Source organism: Eumetopias jubatus, unplaced genomic scaffold (genome assembly GCF_037043125.1).
Source record: "Eumetopias jubatus isolate StellerSeaLion01/CBP00866 unplaced genomic scaffold, mEumJub1_p1.0 scaffold_15, whole genome shotgun sequence".
Taxonomy (NCBI): Eukaryota; Metazoa; Chordata; class Mammalia; order Carnivora; family Otariidae; genus Eumetopias; species Eumetopias jubatus.
This window is the reverse complement of record NW_028274821.1, coordinates 89846122-89867152: the sequence shown is the minus strand read 5'-3', so window position 1 is coordinate 89867152 and position 21031 is coordinate 89846122. Positions and strand designations below refer to the sequence as shown.

Sequence of the window (21031 nt, the reverse complement as noted above, 5' to 3'; positions counted from 1 at the left end):
CCTGGTTCCCACTCCAGGGTCTTCTGTGAGTGGGCTGTGGTCCTGACCAGGGCCAGGCCAGCAAGCCTGGACTTAGCTCAGGGACCCTGGAAGGCCGGACTCTGCCGGTTCCAAGCATGAGGATCACAGCCTTCAGTCTCCCCGTCCAGGCTGCCCCCTCCTGGTTTTGGTTTGATGTCAGCCCTTCTGCACAGGGAAGGGGGAAGGAGGGGAGACGAGAGGGAGGGTCCCCAAGGCTCAGAATTCCCTGGCCCAGAGCCCCTTTAAGGCAGGTAATTTGTGCTTTACAAAGATATCACTGATTTTGCTGGTTGAAAATGAAACAAACGCATAATGACCAGACAAAACAAATAAAGACAAATCACGATGACTCAAGAAGGGCGGCAAGATCAGGAAGGAGGAACGGGGTAGCAGGTCCAGACGGGGGTCCTCAGGGCAGGCTGGCAATGTCTCTCTCTGGAGGGGGGCCAACTGGCTTGGGGCTGCTCTCATTGGCTTTTCCTTCAAACATCATGACTCTGGTTTGGAGACGGAGGTTTAAAAAAAAAAAAAAAAAGAAACAAGGCAGGATTAGGACTCCTTCCCTCAGCCAGGGAGAGATCATCTCAGCCCTCCGGTCTGCAGGGCCCTCAGCCGAATGCCCTTGCATCCATTCTCCAGTGGGATCTTCTCAGTGTGGAAGGGGCTGCTAGTCCCATTTCACAGAACAGAAAACTGAGGTACAAAGATCTCTATATTCTAGGTCATGGGTCTTCCCCTAACCACGTTGCCTGAAGGAGGCAGAGCTAGGCTGGGCCATGGCTCTGCTCAAAACCCCTTCAGATCTTCAAAAACTTCCCGAGGTTTTAAGAGTAACATCTGGGGCCCCCCGGGCGGCTCAGTCGGTTAAGCGTCCAACTCTTGATTGTGGCTCAGGTTCTGATCTCAGGGTCATGAGATCAAGCCCCAAATCAGGTTCCACTCTGGGCATGGAGTCTGTTTAAGATTCTCTCTCTCCCTCTCCCTCACTCCCCCCCCCCCCACTCTCTCTCTCAAAAAAAGTAGCATCTGGGAAGTAGAGGATAGAGGTTTGGATGGAGCCTCTGGAGGGAAACAGCCCGATATGAATCCCAGCCCCACTATTTCCCAGTTGGTGACTCAAGCAAGACACTCGACCCCACTGATGCTCAGTGTTCCCATCTGGAAGTAAGGATGCCCAAAGTGCCAACACCCTAGAGCTGTTTCAAGTACCCCACGCCTCCTGTAGGCACTCCTTGGGTGGGCTCTTTCTGTCCCCTGGCTATAAATCCCCTCCAAAGGGCGACAGTCCACAAGCAGCTTACCTCCGAGCTGATCGGCACATCCAGGCCCTCCTTGACCTCTCCCCTTGGATGTCTAAAGGACACTTTTAACTTAATCCATCAAAAACTCAACTGCTAATTCTTCCCCTAAAGCAAACAGCAATGTCACTCATCCCAAACAGACCAGGATCATCTGACTCCTTGCTGTCCGTCACACTCCGTACCTGGCCATCGAAGCAAGGCTTCCAGCTCTGTCTCCCAAATCATTCCCGATTCCAGCAGCTTCTGCCTACCTTCACTGCCCCTTCTCCAGGCCGAGTGGCCTCATCTCTTGCCTGAACAGCCTCCCTGCTGCCACTCTCACCCCTGCCGCAGCCAGAGGCTTTTAAAAGTCAGCCCTGAGCTTAGAGTCGTCCAATGGCATTCCTCCATATTAGTGCCAAATGCTAAGTGGGACCATGACCTACCAGGCCCCGTGTCACCTAGCCCCGGCCCGTCTCTGCAAACTCATCCTTCACTCACTGCACTCACTGATGGCCAGACACACTAGCTTTTGTGCTATTCCTTTGAGCATACAAGCACAGTCTGCCTCAGGGCCTTTGCACTTGCTGCTTCCTCTGCCTGGAATGCTTTTCCCAGGATCTTCGCAGGGCTATTCTCTTTACATCTCCCTCCCTCAGGGCTCTGGTCAAGTCTTGCCTTCTCAATGAGCTCCTCCCTGCCCACGATCCCATCCCCCTCTGTTCCTCTTGTCCACTTTGTTTTTCTTTGTACTACACCATTGCAATCTGGCATTTTAGTTTTTTGGGTTTTTTATTTTGTTTTTGTCTGTCTCTTGCCATGAGGATGTAAGCTCCATGAGGCCAGCAACTGATGTGTCCCCAAAGCACCTAAAATAATTCCTGGTCCATAGTTGGTGCTCAAGAAATACGCGCTGAATTAAATAAATGATACAGCTAAGGAGTCACTGGGTAGACCAGTGCCTGATTGCCACACGGTAAATGCACTAAATCGTAGGTGTTTTCTAAGAGCATCAACACACTCCTGTTGCTGCCACCTGTGTCATCCGGCATCCCAGGTGCACTGAGGTCTGACCTTGATGGTTTTCCCACCGTACCTCTTGCCCCATCCCACCTCACACTAAAAGCTCGGTGGCCTGAACTGTGGGCTCATGAGCAGTTCCTCAGCTTCCTTGGGCCTCGACTTCCCCCTTTGTAACAAATGAGGTAGGTAGATTTTACCTTCCTACCAGAGACTCTCCTGGGAGTCTCTGCAGCGGGGGCAGGACCTGGGAAGTGTGATTTTGGCCACCACATACTAGGTGTTTGCCAAGAGCCAGGTACTGGGCTGGGGCCTTCATATGCGTTAGGTCATTAGCCCTCAGGACACTTCAACAAGACACTTGATATCATCTGATCTCACTTACAAACCAAGAAACTAAGGCTCAGGCTCAGGGACCTAAGGGGATTTGCCCAGGCTCGGTTAGGGGGCCGGTAATGGCATCAGGATTTGAACTCTGCCTCCTTTCAGAGCCAGTTGATAACTACGTTATGCTCTCAACAACCCCGTGGGGTAGTGGAATCACTTTACAAATGAGGAAACCCAGGCTCAGAAGTTTCACGGTAGATTTATTTTTAAGATTGGATTTATTTATTTGAGAGAGAGAGAGAGAGAGAGCACACAAGCAGGGAAGAGGAGCAGAGGGAGAGGGAGAAGCAGGCTCTAAACTGAGCAGGGAGCCCACTGTGGGGCTCAATCCCAGGACCCTGGGATCATGACCTGAGCTGAAGGCAGATGCTTAACCGACTGAGCCACCCAGGCGCCCCTCAAGGTAGATTTATCATCACCACCATTGTTCTGCTTCCTGAGTGCTCATTCTACCGGAAGTTCTGGGTATTAACGTGACCATTTGACAGATAAGGAAACCGGGTTCAGAGAAATCAAGAACCTCGTCCAGCAGGTCACACGAGGCGTTGCCCCCTGGCTGGGGCATGGCCTCTCCACACACAATGACTTTGCCTTCAGAGGCCCCAGGAGAGGCGGGAGGTACTCACAGCTTGAGGACAGCCGACCGCTTCCCCAGCATCATGTTCACAAAGTCTCGGTAGGAGATGGTGTCGCTGACCCCACCTGTCACCTCTGAGATCATCTTTTTCATCTCCAGGTGGGTCTTGGGGACCCCGAGCTTCTCCATCATCCTCTTTAAAGACATCAGGTCTGCCAGAGGAAAAGCAGATCCATTAATTGGAGACAGGGTGCGGGCCAAGCGAGGAAGCTGGTAGAGCTCCCCTGGCTCCCACGTCCAGGAGAAGCCCTGCAGCACAGCCCCTCCCTGGGGACTGCAGCCAAAGGCCTTTCTCCTCCAGAGAGAATGGGCCCATCACACCCTCCCTGCTCCCTTCAGAGAGTAGTATAGACTAGTGGTTAGGGACATGGACTTGGGTTGCAATCCAACTCTGCTCTTCCCGTCTGCGGGACCTGGGGCAAACTACTTAACCTCTCTGAGATTCTGCTCCCATAAGCGGTAAAATGGGTTGACGGGATCATTTGAGAAGGCGCGATGCAGAAGTACCCAGCACAAAGCAGGTGTTTAGTAACGGGGCCGCTACTCTTCACTCTGTTAATGTCTGCTGCGCCCTGAGGTCGGGGTGAGTGTGTGCTCACTGCTCCAGCTCCCTGGGGAGTCACTGCCCAGCAAGGTGGGGTCAGGGAGTTGGCTTGACCCGAGGCAGGGCAGGTCATCCTGCAGGGTGCCGGGCAGCAGCTTCTCTCCACCTGCCACTCCCACCCAGCAGTCCGAGGGTTCCGCCTCCGCTGGCAGGGCGAGGGGGCCAAAAATACCCTGCCGAGCAGGAAAACCAACAAAGGAACAAAATTCAAGGAAAACAAGGGAGGCACCAAAAAGTCACTACACTCCGCAGAATCGCTGCCTCTGACCCCCCGGCTCCCCAGATCTTAGGCAATTTCCTTCAGATTGTTCTGTGAACAATTGGGCCGGCAAAGGATGGCGGGAGGGAGGCAGGACTGGGGGCCGATTTTTGGGCCAGGGGTGTGGCGAGACAGCTCACCCGAGAGCAGGGCGGGCAGAACTGATGCCAGACCCCCAGGTAGGTGCCAGGATGTCCAGGGCATTTCAAAGAAAACTAGGCATCACTCTGTGGGGAAGAGGGAGCGGTCTCCCACATGCTGCTGGCCAGGCTCAAAATTGGCAAGACCTTTCTGGAAGGCAATTTGGCAAGATGCTTCAAAAGCCTTTGACCCAGAATGTCTAATTCCTGAGATTTACTCCAAAGAAATAATTGGCGATGTGGACAAAGATTCATGTACAAAGATGCTCTTCACAGGACTATCAAAAGTAGTTAAAATTGGAACTGTCTAATTGCGTGATATTAAGGCACTGGCTAAATAAGTTACAGTCCAGCCCCGCAGTGGAATATTACCCAGCCATTAATTATATTTCACAAGAAAAGTTAATCATATGTCAAAGCACTCACAATATATTATTTTTTAAAAAGGAGTTTCTCAAATGGTTATAAAACAGCATTTGTGATTAGAACAAAGGGTGGAAGGATATAAACCAAAATGTTCAGAGCAGTTATTTCTGGGAGGGAGGACTCTGGTTGACTTATTTTTGTCTTTGTGCTTTACTGTGTTTTCCAAAAGTTTTTATGATGAAGATGTATTGACTTGATAACCCCATTTTTTTTTTTTCCTAAAGGAAAGCAAGGATAAAAATATTTAAAAAGGAGAAGAAGGAGACAAGACAGAGGAGGGGTAGAAATGCCGCAGAAGCGGCAACACTGAGCTCAGGGCAAAACACAGGAGGGAAAGCCAGTTTGGGAACCAAAGGCTGGGATCTGGACCCTGGGCCGACCACTTAACCACCATGTGCCCCAAGAGAGTCAAGTTCACCCTGCCGAGCCTCGGCTTCCTCGTCTGTAAAATGGGGATAATTAAGCTGGCCTTGACCATGTTATAGCATTACTTGTGAAGGTCAAGGTATAGTCTTGGACCTAAGGGCCAAGGGACAGGCGTTTGTCACCCCCCACGCCTGGACCACACGATACAATCAGGGTCTGCTGGAAGAGGGAAACAATGTACTCGGAAGCACGGTATCCAAATGCAAGGACAAAGGAACCGCCAGCCCCACCCCACCCCCAGGGCCAGGGCGGCAAGAGCCCGAGCATCTCCAACCCTGGGCAGGGGTGGCACCCTCTCTATCCTGAGTCCCCGTGGCACCTGGCGCGGAGGGCTGGGACGTGCGCAGGGAGGTGAGTGGGAGGGACGCAGTGAGGAGAGGAGTCTGGGGGCAGTGGATCCAGGGTAGAAGGCAGCCAGGCTTAAGGCCGGCATGCCGGCTTGGCCCATCAGGGAAGCTTCAGTGCGTGCCCCTCACCCACACAGGCGGGCCAGTGGGGCTCTTTGGACCCTCATACCCTCCACCCACCGGACACCCTCCTGCCCTGCAGTCGAGGCCTCACTTACCAATCTCGCCCTCATTGTTCAGGTCAAACTCCATGTACTTCTCTGGAAATCACAGAGCAAAAACTGGAGTTAGCTCAGAAGCAGGGTCCCAGAGACGCCCTTGAGGGCAACTGACTGGGTCCCCAGGGAGCCCACACCATCCTCCTCACCCCCTCACTTGGGGGTCTTGACATGAGACCCATTATCTCAGCCATTGTCTCTGGAGAAAGAGCTCACCCTGCCTGCACCCTTCTCCCACGGGTGCCATGGAACAAGGTGCTAGGGGCCGTTGTGACTCTCTGCTGAGGAGGGCAGCTACTTCCTCCCAGGTCCCCACCAGCATAAGCTCGCTGCATCACATTGGCTCCAAACTGACTAGAACAGATTCCCAGGCCCTGATCTACGGGTGCAGTGGCTTTGGGAAGGGTGGGGTGGGGTGGGGGCAGGAACCGGTATGTTCTAGAGTGTCTCAGGTGATTCTGAGCCGGGTGTGGGAATCACCGATTTAAGGAGTCCCTGCGGTTCTGAACTTTTGGCGGGGGGGGGGGGGGGTGGGCTGTGGGCACCACTGAGAATCTGATGCTCTCCTGAGAGAAATGCCGTGAACCTGCCCTTGACCCAGGTGGCACATACAGTGTCCAGGGGTAGGCAGACCCTCCCCATCAAACCTCACCTACAGACCTTGAGTGAAGCCTCTCTGATCAAAGGGTCCAGGAAATCTCCAACAGTGAGGGAGGGTAGGTGGAGCAATGAGCTTGGTATCCTCTGACAAGGACAGCATGTGGCCCTGGGCAGGTCCCCAGCCCCTCCCACACACACCACAGAAAAACAGGGTCCTCTTGGTCTAGTCTGCACTGAACAGCCAGTATGAGAAGGCCAAGGTCTTCCCAGTGGCCGGAGTGGTCCCTGTGACCTTCCTGAGGGTCTGCCCTCCAGCCTCTCGGGCTGCCTCTTCCTCCCTCACCTCTGCTCCACTCCAGCTGGTCCTGCTGCTCCTGGCCCATGCCTCCACCGCACCCACCCCACCAGCCCCTCCCTGCCGCACTCCTGCCGGGGAGTGCTGCCCCTCGGCCTAGATGTTCCTCCCAGGTATTCTCCGGGCCCCCGTTCATGCTTTCAGGGCTCCCCAGCCTTTCTGGTGGGGCACTGCCACCCCCACAAAGCCCCTACGGCCATCTGTGTGCTCTGCAGCGTCCTTCTGTTCCCCACTCCCTTCCCTGCAGCACATAAGCTCCTTTACTCAGGGCTCTCTGTGCCCCATTGCACCCCAGGCCTGAAGTGGGGCTGGCACGTAGGAGGTGCTCATTTGGAGGTCAAATGAGTGAGTTGAAAACCTTTACAGTCCCTTTGATTCCAAGCTAAGTTCCCGTGGTTCCAGTCCACCCCGATGGACCCAAGCCGAGGTCCCAGTGAAGACAAGGAGAGAAGAGCTCTGTCCCTCCTCCCAGAGCCACCTCTGGAGAGGGACCCCCCCTCCTTGGTACCCAGGGATAAGGGAATGGACCGCTCCTGCTTTGCGTGGCTCTCCCGGGGGTGGCGGGACGGGTTGGTAGAACGGGGCAGGAACGGGGATGTCTTTGTTCTAGTTCCTCTTTTTGTTAATGTAAACAGCCCCACTGGGTAATGGTTCAGAGCAGGGGATTTTGGAGAGAGACCGACACGTGATCAAGCCTAAACTCTGCCATGGGCAGGCTGTGTGACCCCATACAAGTGACCCCACCTCTCTGAGCCTGAGTTTCTTCATCTGTAAATTAAAGCTCGTACCCACCTCCCTCCTGGCTGACTTGGGATGACCCGGGGAGCTCACAAACAGCTTTCGAAGTGCTTCCCACAAGGTCAACACTCAACAAAGGCTCCACCATCAGGGTGCTGCCTAAGGACAAGGAAGCTGTGAACAGCTTGAGGAGCACTTGGCAGGCTCTTTGCCTTGGAGCAGGGAGGATGTCCACATCGCCAAGACTTGGGGGAGGGGGGATGCGGCCTCGAAGATATTCGGGGGGGAGGGGGGATGTGGCCCGGAGGATATTCGTCGAGGTCCTCCAGTGGCCAGGACTCCCTGCACGCCGAGAGCATCTCCCAGGCAGGAAAGGTGGGTCTGCCCTGCTCCTTATGTGCACGGCTCCTCTCCTTTCGGGCGGCTGGCTGGGAACCAAGCGCCGGGGCCCGGAACAGAGGGACCTTTATGCCGCCCCCTCCCCGCGCGGGCTCCTGGGCCCTGTTTTCTTTTCATCCTGTGCTGCTGGGATTCAATGGGCAGAAACTCTGCCCCCTGCCCCACTGTGGCGACACAAACGTCCATTCTGCACAGGGGCTCCCGAGCCGCTCCCCCGCGGAGGGGAGAGGCCAGGGCTGCTACAAAGGGCTGATTGTGTGCTGGGGCCCCAGGAGCGAGCAGGGCCTGGGCAGCAGCGGACAGGAGCCAGCCTGAGCCCTGCCTGCCTGGCAGCCGGAGGGATTGGGGGGGGGGGGGAGGCTGCGGGCAAGGGTGAGGGGCCTGGGGTAGCATGGAGGCAGGTAGAAGGGTGGGCACCCCATCTCACAGCCTTCCAGGAGGAGGGCGTTCTGGAAGAAGCAGGGGGCGCAGGCTGGCCTTGTGGGGTAAGAAATCCTGTGCGCCAGGGGGCCAGCCCAGCTCTCCCGGGAGGGTGGCGCAGACAGCCCCAGCTTACCTTTGAAGGCGGCGAGCTTCTCCGGCAGGGTCTCTTCATCGCTGTACTTCTGGTCACAGAGAAACTCCTTCGAAGGTAAAAGTACAGCACTGAGCCCCGGGTCAGCAGGCAGAGCTTGCTGACATGGAGGCCCATGGTCCCAGTGTCTGCTCCCATGCCAGGTGGCCGGCCTTGGCCGGGGAGGGCAGGAGGCTCCAGTGTTTGTCCTGGCTCCCTGTCAATCCCTAGAGGCAGATCCCTAGAGGCAGGAATCTGCCCCGTGGGCAGGAAGTACGCTTGGCAGCCCAGGGTGGGGCCCCGGAGGCTCTGCCCTAAACACCTTCAGCCAGCCTCTGAATTACCAGTGTAGGGACCTGGGCCTCCTCCCCCAGGGCACCCCGGCTCCAAGATCCATGAAGCTGTTAGCCCCAAACACAAGCTGCCGGGTTTCCAGCCTTAACTTCTTAAGTGTATGACCCTAGCTTATTAATTCCTCCCTCGATCTCTATTGTTTTATCTGACAAATGGGTACAGTCATCACAGCTACTTCTCAAGTTTTAAGAGACTCCAAGGAGAGTGTACGTATGACTCTTGGCATAAAGCAAGTGCTCAATAAACAGCAGCTTGCTGCGTTGTTAGTCTTTGCTCTAGCCAGAAAATGATTGTATATGGCTTGGGAGCTTGGATTGTATATAGTTCTTGTCCATGTCCTCACCTGTAAAACAGGGCCACCTTCCCCTCAAATGATGCCTTTCAGAACAAGATGTGCAGGAGGGGGAGGGGTGCGGGACACAAGCAATGGCCTCCAGAATGAAACACCAACGCGCATGATCTCTTAGGCTATCCCAGTGGGCCCACAAAGTAGCTCTATATTACTTCCATTTTACAGATGAGGGAACTGAGGCTCACCCAGGCAGAGCTTTCACCTCGGCTCCGACTCCTGCAGAGCCCGCACCCCTAACCCCGACACTTAAAGATGGGCAGATAGCAGGCATTCATCCGGCTTCAAAACAAAACACCACTGATTAGTAAGCACCTGTTATGCTGGGCACAGTGCCAGGCAGCTTGCTTGCCTTGTTGCTAATCAAGCCGCCCTAGAACCTGTATTCAGATGGGAAAGCAGGGGCTATGTATGTCCCCACCCTAGCCCCGGACTCTGCAAATTCCCTCTCTTCCCTGGACCTCGCTTTCCCCATTACTGAGCAGACCGGACATGGGCATCGCCCCCTCCTTCAACTGTTTTTGAGGGACCACAGGGTACACGGCTCTGGTCGAGGCATCAAGGGAGCAGGTGAGAGCAGGGAAATAAGGTCCTTATTGTGAAATTACAAGAAGCTCGTGTTTAAAATGATGTTAAATGTTATCTAGAGCCACCACTCCATCTGTTTCTAGATTCCTGCTGCCATCTCCCACTAACCGGTGACCAAGCCTGTACTTACGCATCTCCCGGGACACAAGACCTTCCAGTCTGCCGTGTAAACCCCCAAGAGCTTTAATGTAGGAGAATGAATCGGAGAATAACTGGTAATAAAGTACTCTGGGTTTGGGTCTCAGTCCCCCCCTCACTAGCTGTGAAATGGGCACAAGGGTATCCATCTCCTCGGGCACCTGCCCCTCAACGGGGATAACCCACTGTGGACACTTAGTACCAGGTCTCGTTGTCAGCCCTCAAGAAGCAGCGGGTATGACTAAATGTGAGGCAGAATAGGGTCCCTTCGAGGGTTCACGTTCTTCCACATTAACTCAACCCCCTTCGACAGAGAAGGAGCTATCCACCCGCAAGTGTGGCTCCCCTCGTTGGTTCTGGGGGCTCTGTTCTACCCCTTGAGCCCAATGTGCCTGGATCCCTAGAGGGGGTCAGTACCTATTGCGGACAAGCTCTGACCGGTGCAGGATTTCTGCTTTGGGAGGGCACTGTGCTGTCTCGTTAGGGTGGGAATGGTAGGGCCGGAGGTTAGATGACATGTGTGAAGTCCCTATGGCTAGGAAGGCACAGGCTTGGTTTGGAACCTGAGTGTTGGACTCCAGGGTCCAGGCCTCCAGCAGCCTAGCAGAGGGCAACCCCAGCGCCCACGGTGTGGATCGGCCACAGCTTCACATCGGATCTCATTACCAGGTGCCGCGCTGGGTCCCGCCCCCACTTAGCCGGAGCTGGGCTACCCTCCTCCTGGCTGGCTCTGTCCAGGACTTCTCTTCATCTGGGCTCCCTCTCATAGCTCCCCCCACCCCAGCCCCGCCCCATTCTCTGACCCAAAGTAGGACAATTAACTCTTGTGTGTGGCCCCGAGCAAACCAGGCACCTCCTGGGGTCACAGGTCCAGTGATCTGCACAGCAGAGGGACAACTAGTCAGTGGTTCCCAGACTTCGGGATAATGCAGAAGGAGACGTTTCCCCAAAAAGTGAAAAATAGAGGGAGGTGCCACGAGTTCAAAAAAGGACATTTCGGGGGAGCCTGGGTGGCACAGTCGGTTCAGAGTCCGACTCTTGGTTTCGGCTCAGGTCATGATCTGGGGGTCCTGAGATCGAGCCCCATGTTGGGCTCTGCACTCAGCATGGAGTCGGCTCATACCTCTCCCACTGCTCCCCCCAACCCTGCTCTCTCTCTCTCTCATAAATAAAATCTTTTAAAAAAAGGACATTTCATAAAAGTGGGAAGTTCATCATTTTTAAATGGAATCCATTTAGCCTATGTTCGGTTCACTGCCTCGCCCCCCGTGTTCCCTCTGCTTTACCATTTCGGGAACTGGAAAACCTTCTCAGGGGAGGCACAAGGCTCCAGGCAAGGCCCAACATCTGGGAACCTCTGGCAAGAGTCCTGGGGGCCCTCCCAGCTCCTGCCTTCTGGTCGACCGGAAATCCTGCACCAGCCAGAGCCTGTCCCCAACAGGTGGCAACCCCCTGTGGGGAGCCAGGCACGTTGGGCTCGAGGGGTAGGACATGGCCCCTGGTCTTGGAGACAAATCACACACAAACGATCACAGGACAACCAGGCAGTGACTCCTGTTCACTGGGCCTGACCCTGGGCTGGCAGGGACAGCAACCCTGGGGGGCCATGATTATTGTCTTCTCACCGAGGAAGCCAGTTTTCTCCTTCGCACTTCTTTTTTTTTTTATTGTTATGTTAATCACCATATATTACATCATTAGTTTTTGGTGCAGTGTTCCATGATTCATTGTTTGTTCATAACACCCAGTGCTCCATGCAGAACGTGCCCTCCTCAATACCCATCACCAGGCTAACCCATCCCCCTACCCCCCTCCCCTCTAGAACCCTCAGTTTGTTTTTCAGAGTCCATCTCCTTCGCACTTCTGACCACCTAACATGCTGTTTTATTGGTGCTCTCTCCCCCCACTGCTAAAGTGAGTGCCTCAACCACCCTGGCCTCCTTTCTGGGTCTCCCCCATGCCAGGCTTGCTCCCACCTAGGGACTCTGCCCCTGGCTGTGCACCCTCCCTGCAGCGCTCACCCCCCCGACACCCGCATGGCTCTCCCCCCCCCACCTCCTAACACAATTGACAATGTGGTGCTTATTAAGGGTGTCGTCCATGGTCTGTCGCCCCTGCTACAGTGTAGGCTGCACATAGTAGGTGCTCAATAAATACCTGCAGGCTGAGTGAATGAACTGAAACCCAGAGAGGATAAAGAACTTGCTCAGGGGCGCCTGGGTGGCTCAGTCGTTAAGTGTCTGCCTTTGGCTCAGCTCATGGTCCCAGGGTCCTGGGATGGAGCCCCGCATCGGGCTCCCTGCTCAGTGGGAAGCCTGCTTCTCCCTCTCCCGCTCCCCCTGCTTGTGTTCCCTCTCTCGCTGTGTCTCTCTCTGTCAAATAAATAAAATCTTAAAAAAAAAGAACTTGCTCAAAGCAGTATAGCTACCAAGTGACCGAGCTGGGATTAACGACCACAGTGGAGACTGTCCCAGTCCTCCACAGAGCTGAGGAATCCAAGTGACCCAAGGTGGTGGCTGTTGGAAGGAGGCCGGGGGTGGGGAGTGGGGGGTGGGGGGGAAGGCAAGCCTTTGGCCACAGATGCCAGGAGGATGAGCTTACTGTCTCATGCCCCAGAGATGCCTAGCACCCAGCAGTGCCCAGCATATAGTAGGGGCTCAGGAAACATCTGTTGACTGGAGAGGCCTGGCATTCAGCCTGGAATCACTTTCTCCAGTCTCCACCCTGACAAGGGTGGGGCAACTCTGCAAACGTGCACACGTGCCACACAGACTGGAGGGGCTCAGAGGTGGGAATCCCGTTTTTCCTTAGAGCCCCAAATGACAAGGGCTTGAGCCACACAGTGGCCAGGGCTGGGAGAGGCATCTGACCCGTTCATGCGTGGGTGGGCAAGCCTTGCTGACCCCAGGCTTGGGGCAGCTGCGTGGACCAGGCCTTTGGCAGGGCACCAGGGAGGGGGCAGGTGGGCCGCAGAAACAGGAGTTCCCACTGGCGGGGCTGCCATCTCTCCCCACCGCCCCCCCCCCCCCGGCTCCACGCTTTGGATTCTTGGTTCCTGCTCAGGCACAGCCCTCCGCCTCCCCGCTTCCAGGTGTCCTCCTGCCCCCACCCCGGATCCTTGCCCAGCCTCGGGGCACAGCCATGCCCAGCAGGCAGGCACCCTGGGTCCCCAAGGAGAGGAGAAAGAGAAGCCACTGCAGATGTTTGGAACAAAAGCAAAAGAGGGTGAGCTGGAGCCCCAGAGCCTGGGCTCGAACCACGGAGTAGCTGTGTGTAAATATGACCTCATTTGTCTGTGCCTTGGTGCCTTCATCTGTGGGAAGGATAAAAATATCTCCTAGGCTTGGCCTGAGAATCGCAGGATGTAAGCAAATACATGAGAAGTGCTCGGACAGTGCCTGGCGCCTAGTAAATACCACATAAACGTTAGCCGCTTATTATCGGGACCTCCTAACACTTACATGCGTATAATCCACTTATAACCCCCACGGCTCACCATTCAGACCTTCATCAGCTATTAAACGGATTCAGAAGCAAACTCCCTCCCCTCACTTAGGCTGGTTATGATTTCTCTTTCCCCTTTCTGGGTACTTCCCTTGGATAGATGGGACAACCGAGGCCCAGAGACGTTGCTCAGCTTGCTCAACGTTACAAAGTTTTAACAATTCAAGCAAAGTCTACCTCCCTTCACCATCCCAGCTCCTTCCCTGCCCCAAACAAGGAGAGGGTGGCCCGGCCACAGGTTTCTGGGCAAAGAAAGTCAATACCGAGAGTTACCTTTCCTCTTGGGCAGCTGCAGAAGGTTATTCCAGGGGCCAGGGAACCACTCTCTAGCCCTCTAGGGGGATGCAGAGGGTGTTTGGATGCATTCCTCCACCCCCACGCCCCTCTCCCACTCCAACTCACTGCCCCCAAAGACCAGTTTTTCCAGCTGCAGAAACTGCTGTTAGGGCCTCTAAGGGATGAGGGGTGCAGGGGGCCCCTGGGCTCTGAAATGGTGGCCTGGTCAGTCCCTGGCAAAGACCAGAATCCGCAAGTGGGCAGGAGTCTGGGGTCAAAAACAGGAAACTGTGAGCCCCAACGTGGAGTGTCCACGGGCAAGGCCCAGGAAGGTGGCAGGACTCTGCTAAACACCCACACAGGCACAGAACCTGGAAGGGACTGCTCAGAGCATCCGGCTTGTCCTCTTTGTTCCATAGCTGGGGAAACTGAGGCCCCAGAAGGGAAAGTCTTGCCTCAAGCCACAGTGGTCAGGACCCACATAAACTCCCTGGGTGCGGGGTGTGCGGGTCAGGGGGCTTGGTGGGGGGAGGTTGAATCGAGTTGCCTGGGTTCAAATCCCAGCTCCAGCACTTGCTAGCTCTGTGGCCCTGGGCAACTTGCTTTCCCACTCTGGGCCTCAGCTTCCTCATCCGTAAGACGCGATCATAATGATAGAACCTCCTCACTGGGTTGGTGTACGGATTAAATGAGCTAACTGCATAGAGACAGCCTGGCTCCTAGCACACTCACTAAGTGCTAGCAGTTACTACGATGTGTTTGGATTGTCCAAACTCAAGCCTCACCAAGAGATAAACGTGAGCAGGGGAAGGGCAGAGACCTACCCACAACTCTCTCTGTCCCATACTGCGCCACGGAGTCCTCCTGGTAAGCCGCGACCCTTTGGCCGTCCCTCTGCAAGGGCAAGCTTTGATTTGTCCTTGGACACCAGGCAGACTTGGCAGTGACGGGCCATCCACGTGGGACAGAGTGCTCCCACCTCGGCCCCAGGGGACGGCCCCTGCTCGCCGCTGCCTCTCCCTGTCCTCTCCAACCTCTGATGCACATCAGAATCCACCCCTTATCCCTGGGAGCCCCATCTAGGCACTTGTGCCGGGAAGGGAATGTTTCCAAAACCAGCTGAGGTTGGCAGCCCCTGTTGTGTCCGGCCTTCCGGATCCCTGCCACCTGCCGCCTCTCGCCTCCTTAACTCTCTTTCTGGGCTGGTACCTCTAGCACCTGTTCCCAGAGGCTTGCTCCTGGCCCTCCAGGCTTGTCTTTATATATTAGCTGCAGCAGAGTTTTGGGGCGGGCAGATATCACCATCTTGGAGGCCATCCAAGGAGCTGGTGGCTGAAGCCCTGGGCAAAACCCCCAAGGACAGGCAGCACCATACCGGGCCTGGGCCAAGATGCCTCTGATGCAACCCACAGGCTCTTAAAGGGCCAGGGCCAGGTCCGTGCCTGGTGCCTGGTGTGCAAGCGCCTGTAACGTGCCCCACAAGGACAGCAGGCTCACGTTCCCCACGGCAGCTCTGGGGCCTCAGCTGGATGCAGCATCCTTGCCAGCAGATGGGGCAGCTGAAGGAAAACACCCCACAGACTACACAAACGAAGCCGACCCGACAGAAATTCCATCCTCGGCTTCCTGCGACGCGGCCATGCCAAGGTCGAGACCGGCTGTACCTGCGGGGACACTGAATCCTCGGAGGCTCACGTGGCTGCTTATCACCACCTCCCTTATAATATATTAAGGAAGAGCAAGAGAGACGGGTGCCTGGCGATGCCAGCTGGGCACATTCACCGGGCAGGGACAGACAGGGTGGCACAGGGTACACAGGGAAAGAGACGCACCTGTGTAGTGCCTGGCTCAGGTCTCAGAGGTCCCCTATTGCCGGGGCAGGTTGGGGACATATAACACCGGGGCACAGATCCGCAGCCTGCCCTGTCCAACGCTTCCCAGTACAGACAGTGCGTGGGCTCTGAAATAACCACTAGGCCCCTAAATGCTGCAGGGAATGCCAAGTGCCCTTCACTCGACCCAGGAGGGCTGGGAAGGTGAGACAGTAGCCAGAGATCCTTATCACCTGGGCAGGAGAGTCCTGTGTCACAGGCGACCTGGCGGACAGGGTCCTGGGAGGGCCACGGGTGCTGTCAGAGTCAGAATCCCTGCTCTGCCACTTCCTGGCTGAGTGACCTTGGGCAGGTGACTTCACCGAGGCTGTTTCCTCATCTCTAAGACGTGAGCCTGAGTAATCCCTGTCCCACGGGGATGTTTATAGACTCCTCCTGCACATCTATCTAATCAAGTGCTCCATTCAGAGGAGTCACTGAGATAATGCACGTCAAGTCCTGCGCATGGGGCAGAGGCACGACCCACGTTATTGGTTCGAGATCCTGGCCCCTGGATGGTTACAGATGCAGCCCTCGCCATCCTCTGGGCTCCTCCTGCTCAGCCCCAAGGGTGAGGGCACTCTGCGGGGCACCCTCCCCGCTCCCCGCCCCCCCCCCCCCCAGCCTCACTGCTTCTCTCTGTCCCTGTGGGAAGCTGGAGAGAATTTGTCCTGTTGCCATATAAGGCCAGGCCTGGCTGGCCCGGGGTCACCTGCCATGCCACCAAGGCTCAGGGAATGTCAGCTATGTGGGGGGGGAGTAGGAGGCGCACGCAGGTCCTGCCCGCTTCAGTAGTGCCGAGAACGCCCACATGCCCTTGCACGCGCACGCACACGCACACGCACACACAGGGCAGACAGGCTGGCTTCAGGCAATTTACTCAGCCCCTCTTGAGTCTTGTTTTCCGTAAAATGGGAATAGATACTCACAAGATGAGAGTGAGCGTTCCATACGATAATGCCCAGAGCACTCCTGGCACGCTGCCCAGCTCATGCCAAGAGCCCAGAAAATGATCACAAAAACTAGAGTGAAACCAAAAAAAGTGCATTTCCATGCAGCCCCCCAGGACCCTCCAGGTCCACCCAAGTCTCCTTCTACTTTTGCTCCTGACCCTTATAACAACGATAGCTGAGACTGAGCTGCCCTGCTATCCTCTGGAAGCTGGCCTGGCCCTGGGGTGGGGGGAAGGCCCCAGAGGGAACTGGGGTGTTGGCCCGGAGAAGCCCCCAAGCACATGCAGCCCAGTGAGTCATGAAGCCCCATCCTCCAGGCACTCCTGCTTCCGCAGGGCCACCGGGAAACTGCTCCATCCGGCCCCCCCAGAAGCCCTGCTCCAGTGGAGGCAGTGAAGCTGCTCCCCAAAGAAAGGCAGTCTTTTCTGGGCTTCTGGGCTGACAACATGGTCCCCTCTAGAATCCGCTCACCCCGGGGAACTTTTGCTGTGGTCACGGTCATGGGTGAAGCGGACTCAGACCCTCAAACAGAGCGACTCCCTCAGTCTGCAAAGAGCTCCTGTCTGCTCATCTCCACTGATTGTCGCAGGGACAGAGCAGGGATCACTGCTCCCATTTCAGGCTGGGAAGACTAAGGTTCTGCCGCATGGAAGGGTGCAGCCCATGGCTTGTCTCAGACCTTGCCCCTGGGATTCCACTCCCTGCGTCTTCAAGCACCAAACAAACCGATGACACAATCATGACAGCTCTGTGTCTTACACAGATTATCTCCCTGAAAAATCACCGCAACCAAACTACCATTATCTCAAGTGGCGTGCCCAAGGTCATAGAGCCAGCGAGCGCTCTGCCCACCCCTTCATCCCCACTCAGGACTCCACACTGGGGGGGGGGGGGGCTTGACCTCCTGGGGGTGAGGGAGCAGCTTAAACTTCTGGTTTGATCCTGGAGTCCCCTTCCTCTGGTTTGATCCAGCAGCCGGACAACAGCCTGGGTTCGCATGGGGGGGTGGGGCTCAGAAAAGCTTCTGGGCAGGGAAAGGACACTAGACCGCAAACTCCATCACAGGCTTCTGTGTGGCCTTAGCCAGCTGCCTGCCCTCTCTGGGCTTTGGGGTCCCCATGGCCCCCTCTTGCTCACTTTCTCCAGTCCCAGCACTGTTCAGATCAGCCCCTGAGAGCCACAGCCCCACCTCCTTCCGAGCCAAGCCAGTCCACCTCCCAAACCACCCGGTAGCCTACCGCACGCCCCTGCCCTGGCTTGCCCCCCACCAAGGGCAGGACTGGCACGGAAGTCCCACACATTCTCGGCAACTGTGGTTTGTCTGACCGTAGAGCCCTCTCCCTCATCTCCAGCTGTCTCTGGCTCAGGGTCCTGCTGGCTGTGGGTGGATTCAGCCAGCTTGGAACCCGCCCTGTCGAGTGGCCCAGGGGGCTGTATGAGGTCAGGGTTTCAGGCTTCTGTCCAGGTGGCAGGAGCAGCCAAGACCAAGGGCGGGCTGGCTGCAGAGTAAACTGGGAGGGAGCCCAGCAACCTGGACCCCTGAGAGCCCCAGCCACACGTCCAGTCTCCCTTTCAGCTGTGCTCAAGACAGCCCCAAGAGGCAGGGTGATGATGGTACAGAAGGGACTAGAGTTGACTTGGGAGGGACCCTGGGGCCCCAGAGCCTTGCTTGGGATTCCTACAGCCAGCGGGATGAAATCATATAGGCTGCCTCCCTCCAGACACTCCAAAAAAAAAAAAAAAAAAAAAAAAAAATCAAGGAGGGAATCAAGACTGCAAGCCCAGGCGAGAAGAAATACTACAAAATAGGACAGCCGTGCCACAGCCCCCAGACCCACCTCCGTGCAGCCTTGACCCGGGCCCTGCTGACCATCACCAGTTTCCCATTTGGGGACTCTAAGCTGGGCTTGGACCTTGGGTGCCCTGCAGCTGAGGGAGCCAGCAGGGGGAAATGCCCAGCCTTGTTTCAGTGGACATGCCTCTGCGGCCTGTTAGGAGGGGATCTGGGAGACGTCGACCTTAGGAAAGAATTCTCTCACCGTCCACAGAAGTCATCCCTCCTGCCAGGTACTGAACCATGCACACTACATGCCTTCCCCTGGTGAGTCCTCATGGTGACCCCAACTTCGTTCTGAGATTGGGGTACCAGATGGAGGCCAGGCCCGAGTACAGATCTCACAGAATCCCAAAGCTCAGCCTGTGCTGCCTTTGAGCTTTGGCCAATCCAGGCAGACCCTGACACTTCTCCTTATCTTCTAGAATTTAGGTGGTCATTAAGCAAATGTTTACGAAGCTCCCTTTGTGTGCCTGGCAACAGCAGATGTCTATAAAGAAATTCACAAGGTCCAACAAGAAAAGCATCAAGTATCTCAGAGAACCTTTCCTAAAAGCTGGAGTGAGCAAGAGTTATGGGGTGGGGTGGGGGTGAGGCCTTGCATTTTCTGTGGAGGAGGGAGCACCGGCCTGCAGTCTGGACCCCGGGTTCTAAAGGCAGCCCCACCTGGACTTGCCGGGCCATCTCGGGGCAGCCACCGAGCCTCTCTGGGCCTCCATTCCCTCCCGCGGCTGTACTACCGGGGACTGCTCAGAGACATCGGGGGTCCCCCTCCTCCCTGGGCCCAATCCTTGCCGCTGGTCCCAGGCGGGCTTCCGGGGAGGCCCGGCCGGGCGGCATCAAAGCTCCCGGGCGAGCCCCACCTCCCCAGTCTAAGAGTAACAACTTGCAACCCGAGACGCGGGAGCCGAGTTGGGCGGAGGGGGTGGAGGCGGTGGAGGCGGTGGAGGGGGACCCACCTGGAGTCGGGGGCTCGGGGGCAGGGGCCAAGGGAGGAACTTGGGGGAAGCCCAGAGAAAGAAGAGAAGGGGGTTGATGTTGCGGCAGGCACAGCCTCGCAGACGGAGGTGGGACCTGAGGGGCCCTGGGATATCTGGGGGCGACTCGCAAGCCGCCCCGGGCGGCGCGCGCTTACCCGGTTGATCTCGGCCAGCCTCCTGTCCTGCCGGGCTTTGAGCAAGCCGAACGCCTTCCCTCCTGCAGGAGACAAAGAGGCGGCCCGGGAAGCGGGGGCCGGGGCGGGGGGGGGGGTCTCCCGGGGCCGCGCGCCGCCGACCCCGCCGTCCGCCCCGCGCGCGCAGGTGGCGGGCGGGGGACTCCGCGCCGGGGGATGGGGGGAGGAGGGCGGGGCAGGGGCGCGGGACAGCGCGGGGACGGCGGCGCCTACCTTGGAACCTGTTGCTGAGCGCGACCGACATGGTGAGCACCGGGCTCCCGCCGGCTCGGGGCTTGGCGGTCGCGGCGAGGCACGACGAGGAGGGACAGGCGCCCGGTCCGAACTCCGGCGGCGTGTGGCGGCGGGACGGAGGGGCGGAGGGATGGCGCGGGCGGCCGGACACACCCCTCCCGCCCTCCCCCCCCGTTCCCCACCCCCCCGCCCCGGGCCCTCCCGCCCGGCCGTCGGCATCAAAGCGCCTATTATGCGGGACGCCGCGCCCGCCGCCCGCCCCTCTGCTGGAGGGCGCGGAAAATGCACGGCGCGGGGCCACCCGGGACCTCCCCAGGCCCCTTACCCGCCCGGGGCCGCGGTGTCCCTAAAAAGAAAGTGGGGACGATCTCAGGACGCACTTGGGGTGGCCTTAAGGAAGAAATACGGTCCCGGCGGCAGCGAGCGAGCGCTCCACCAGCCGAAGCTGTTCGTTCCCGTGGCCCTTGGCGCCGCTCGCACTTTGGAAGGCAGGCCAGTCTCCCCAACACTTACTTTTAACTCTTGAAAGAAAAATATGAAAACTTTCAGGGTTTTTTTTTTTTTTTTTGGAGTTGGGAAAATGCATAATGACAAAGTGCCACGAAGACATTAGTGACACTTAAATCAATCAGAATGATTTGTGGTTTGTTAATAAAATCTATTTCTTTTTTTTAAGATTTTTACTTATTTTTTGAGAGAGAGAGACTGGTAGAGAGAGAGCATGAGACGGAGGAAGGTCAGAGGGAGAAGCAGACTCCCTGCCGAGCAGGGAGCCTGATGCGGGACTCGATCCCCGGACTCCGGGATCATGACCTGAGCCGAAGGCAGTCGCTTAACCGACTGAGCCACCCAGGCGCCCAATAAAATCTATTTCTTGAGCACTCACTATGCATCAGGCACTTTGCTAGATCAGTACAGGAGAGATTTATGTCGTTTAATTCTCAAAACTCCGTGAAATAGGACTTGGTGTTCCCATTTTACAGAAAAGAAAAGTCAGGAAGCTGAAGCTTGGGGGACAAGTCCACTGGGATGATAATAAGCCAAGCCTCCAACTCCTGGGGGGAGTGGGGCTCAGGGTGTAGGAACCAGGGACTAGCGACAGGACGGTGATGAAGTCTCACGTCCAAATCAGGACATTTCTGAGAGTGAAGGGTGGCAGTCCTCATAATTATGCTGGCAGCCACAGGTACAAGTGGGAACTGTCCTGAGCAAACAGCACACCTGGTCACCAGTAATGCACCCCACACACACACACACACACACACACAGACACTGTGTCCCTGGGGATTGGATCTGGGAAGTCTCCTTCCCCACAGACTTGCCTTCATCTTGCCCCCAGGATCGGG

At 56.6% G+C, this 21031-nt stretch overlaps 1 protein-coding gene across 5 annotated transcripts; it reads right to left on the bottom strand.

The window, feature by feature from the left end:
- Positions 1-368: 368 nt before the first annotated feature.
- Positions 369-19695, bottom strand: AIF1L (allograft inflammatory factor 1 like). 5 transcript variants are annotated; one of them, XM_028090554.1, is made up of 8 exons: positions 19665-19695; positions 19400-19474; positions 17743-17764; positions 13759-13779; positions 8414-8502; positions 5766-5807; positions 3335-3497; positions 369-518 (listed from the first exon to the last, which is right to left on the bottom strand). In XM_028090554.1, exons 1-8 carry the CDS (start codon positions 19693-19695, stop codon positions 431-433), a joined length of 531 nt encoding a protein of 176 aa, XP_027946355.1. In that variant the 3' UTR covers positions 369-430. The 5 variants fall into 5 exon arrangements, with proteins under 5 accessions (XP_027946355.1, XP_087874878.1, XP_027946356.1 ...); XM_088018752.1 differs by lacking the exons at positions 13759-13779; positions 17743-17764 and adding an exon at positions 5193-5216 and having other exon boundaries at positions 8414-8480; positions 19413-19474; XM_028090555.1 differs by lacking the exons at positions 13759-13779; positions 17743-17764 and having other exon boundaries at positions 8414-8480; positions 19413-19474.
- Positions 19696-21031: the final 1336 nt, after the last annotated feature.

What these genes read in the sequence shown, in the direction of transcription:
- AIF1L (XM_028090554.1), bottom strand. Translation starts at nt 19,695, where the DNA reads ATGTCGGTCGCGCTCAGCAACAGGTTCCAAG. An exon ending in GCTCAGCAACAGGTTCCAAG is followed by an intron (nt 19,475 to 19,664) that starts GTAGGCGCCGCC and finishes TGTCTCCTGCAG; the next exon opens with GAGGGAAGGCGTTCGGCTTG. An exon ending in TTCTGCAGCTGGAAAAACTG is followed by an intron (nt 8,503 to 13,758) that starts GTCTTTGGGGGC and finishes CCCGGGGCTCAG; the next exon opens with TGCTGTACTTTTACCTTCGA.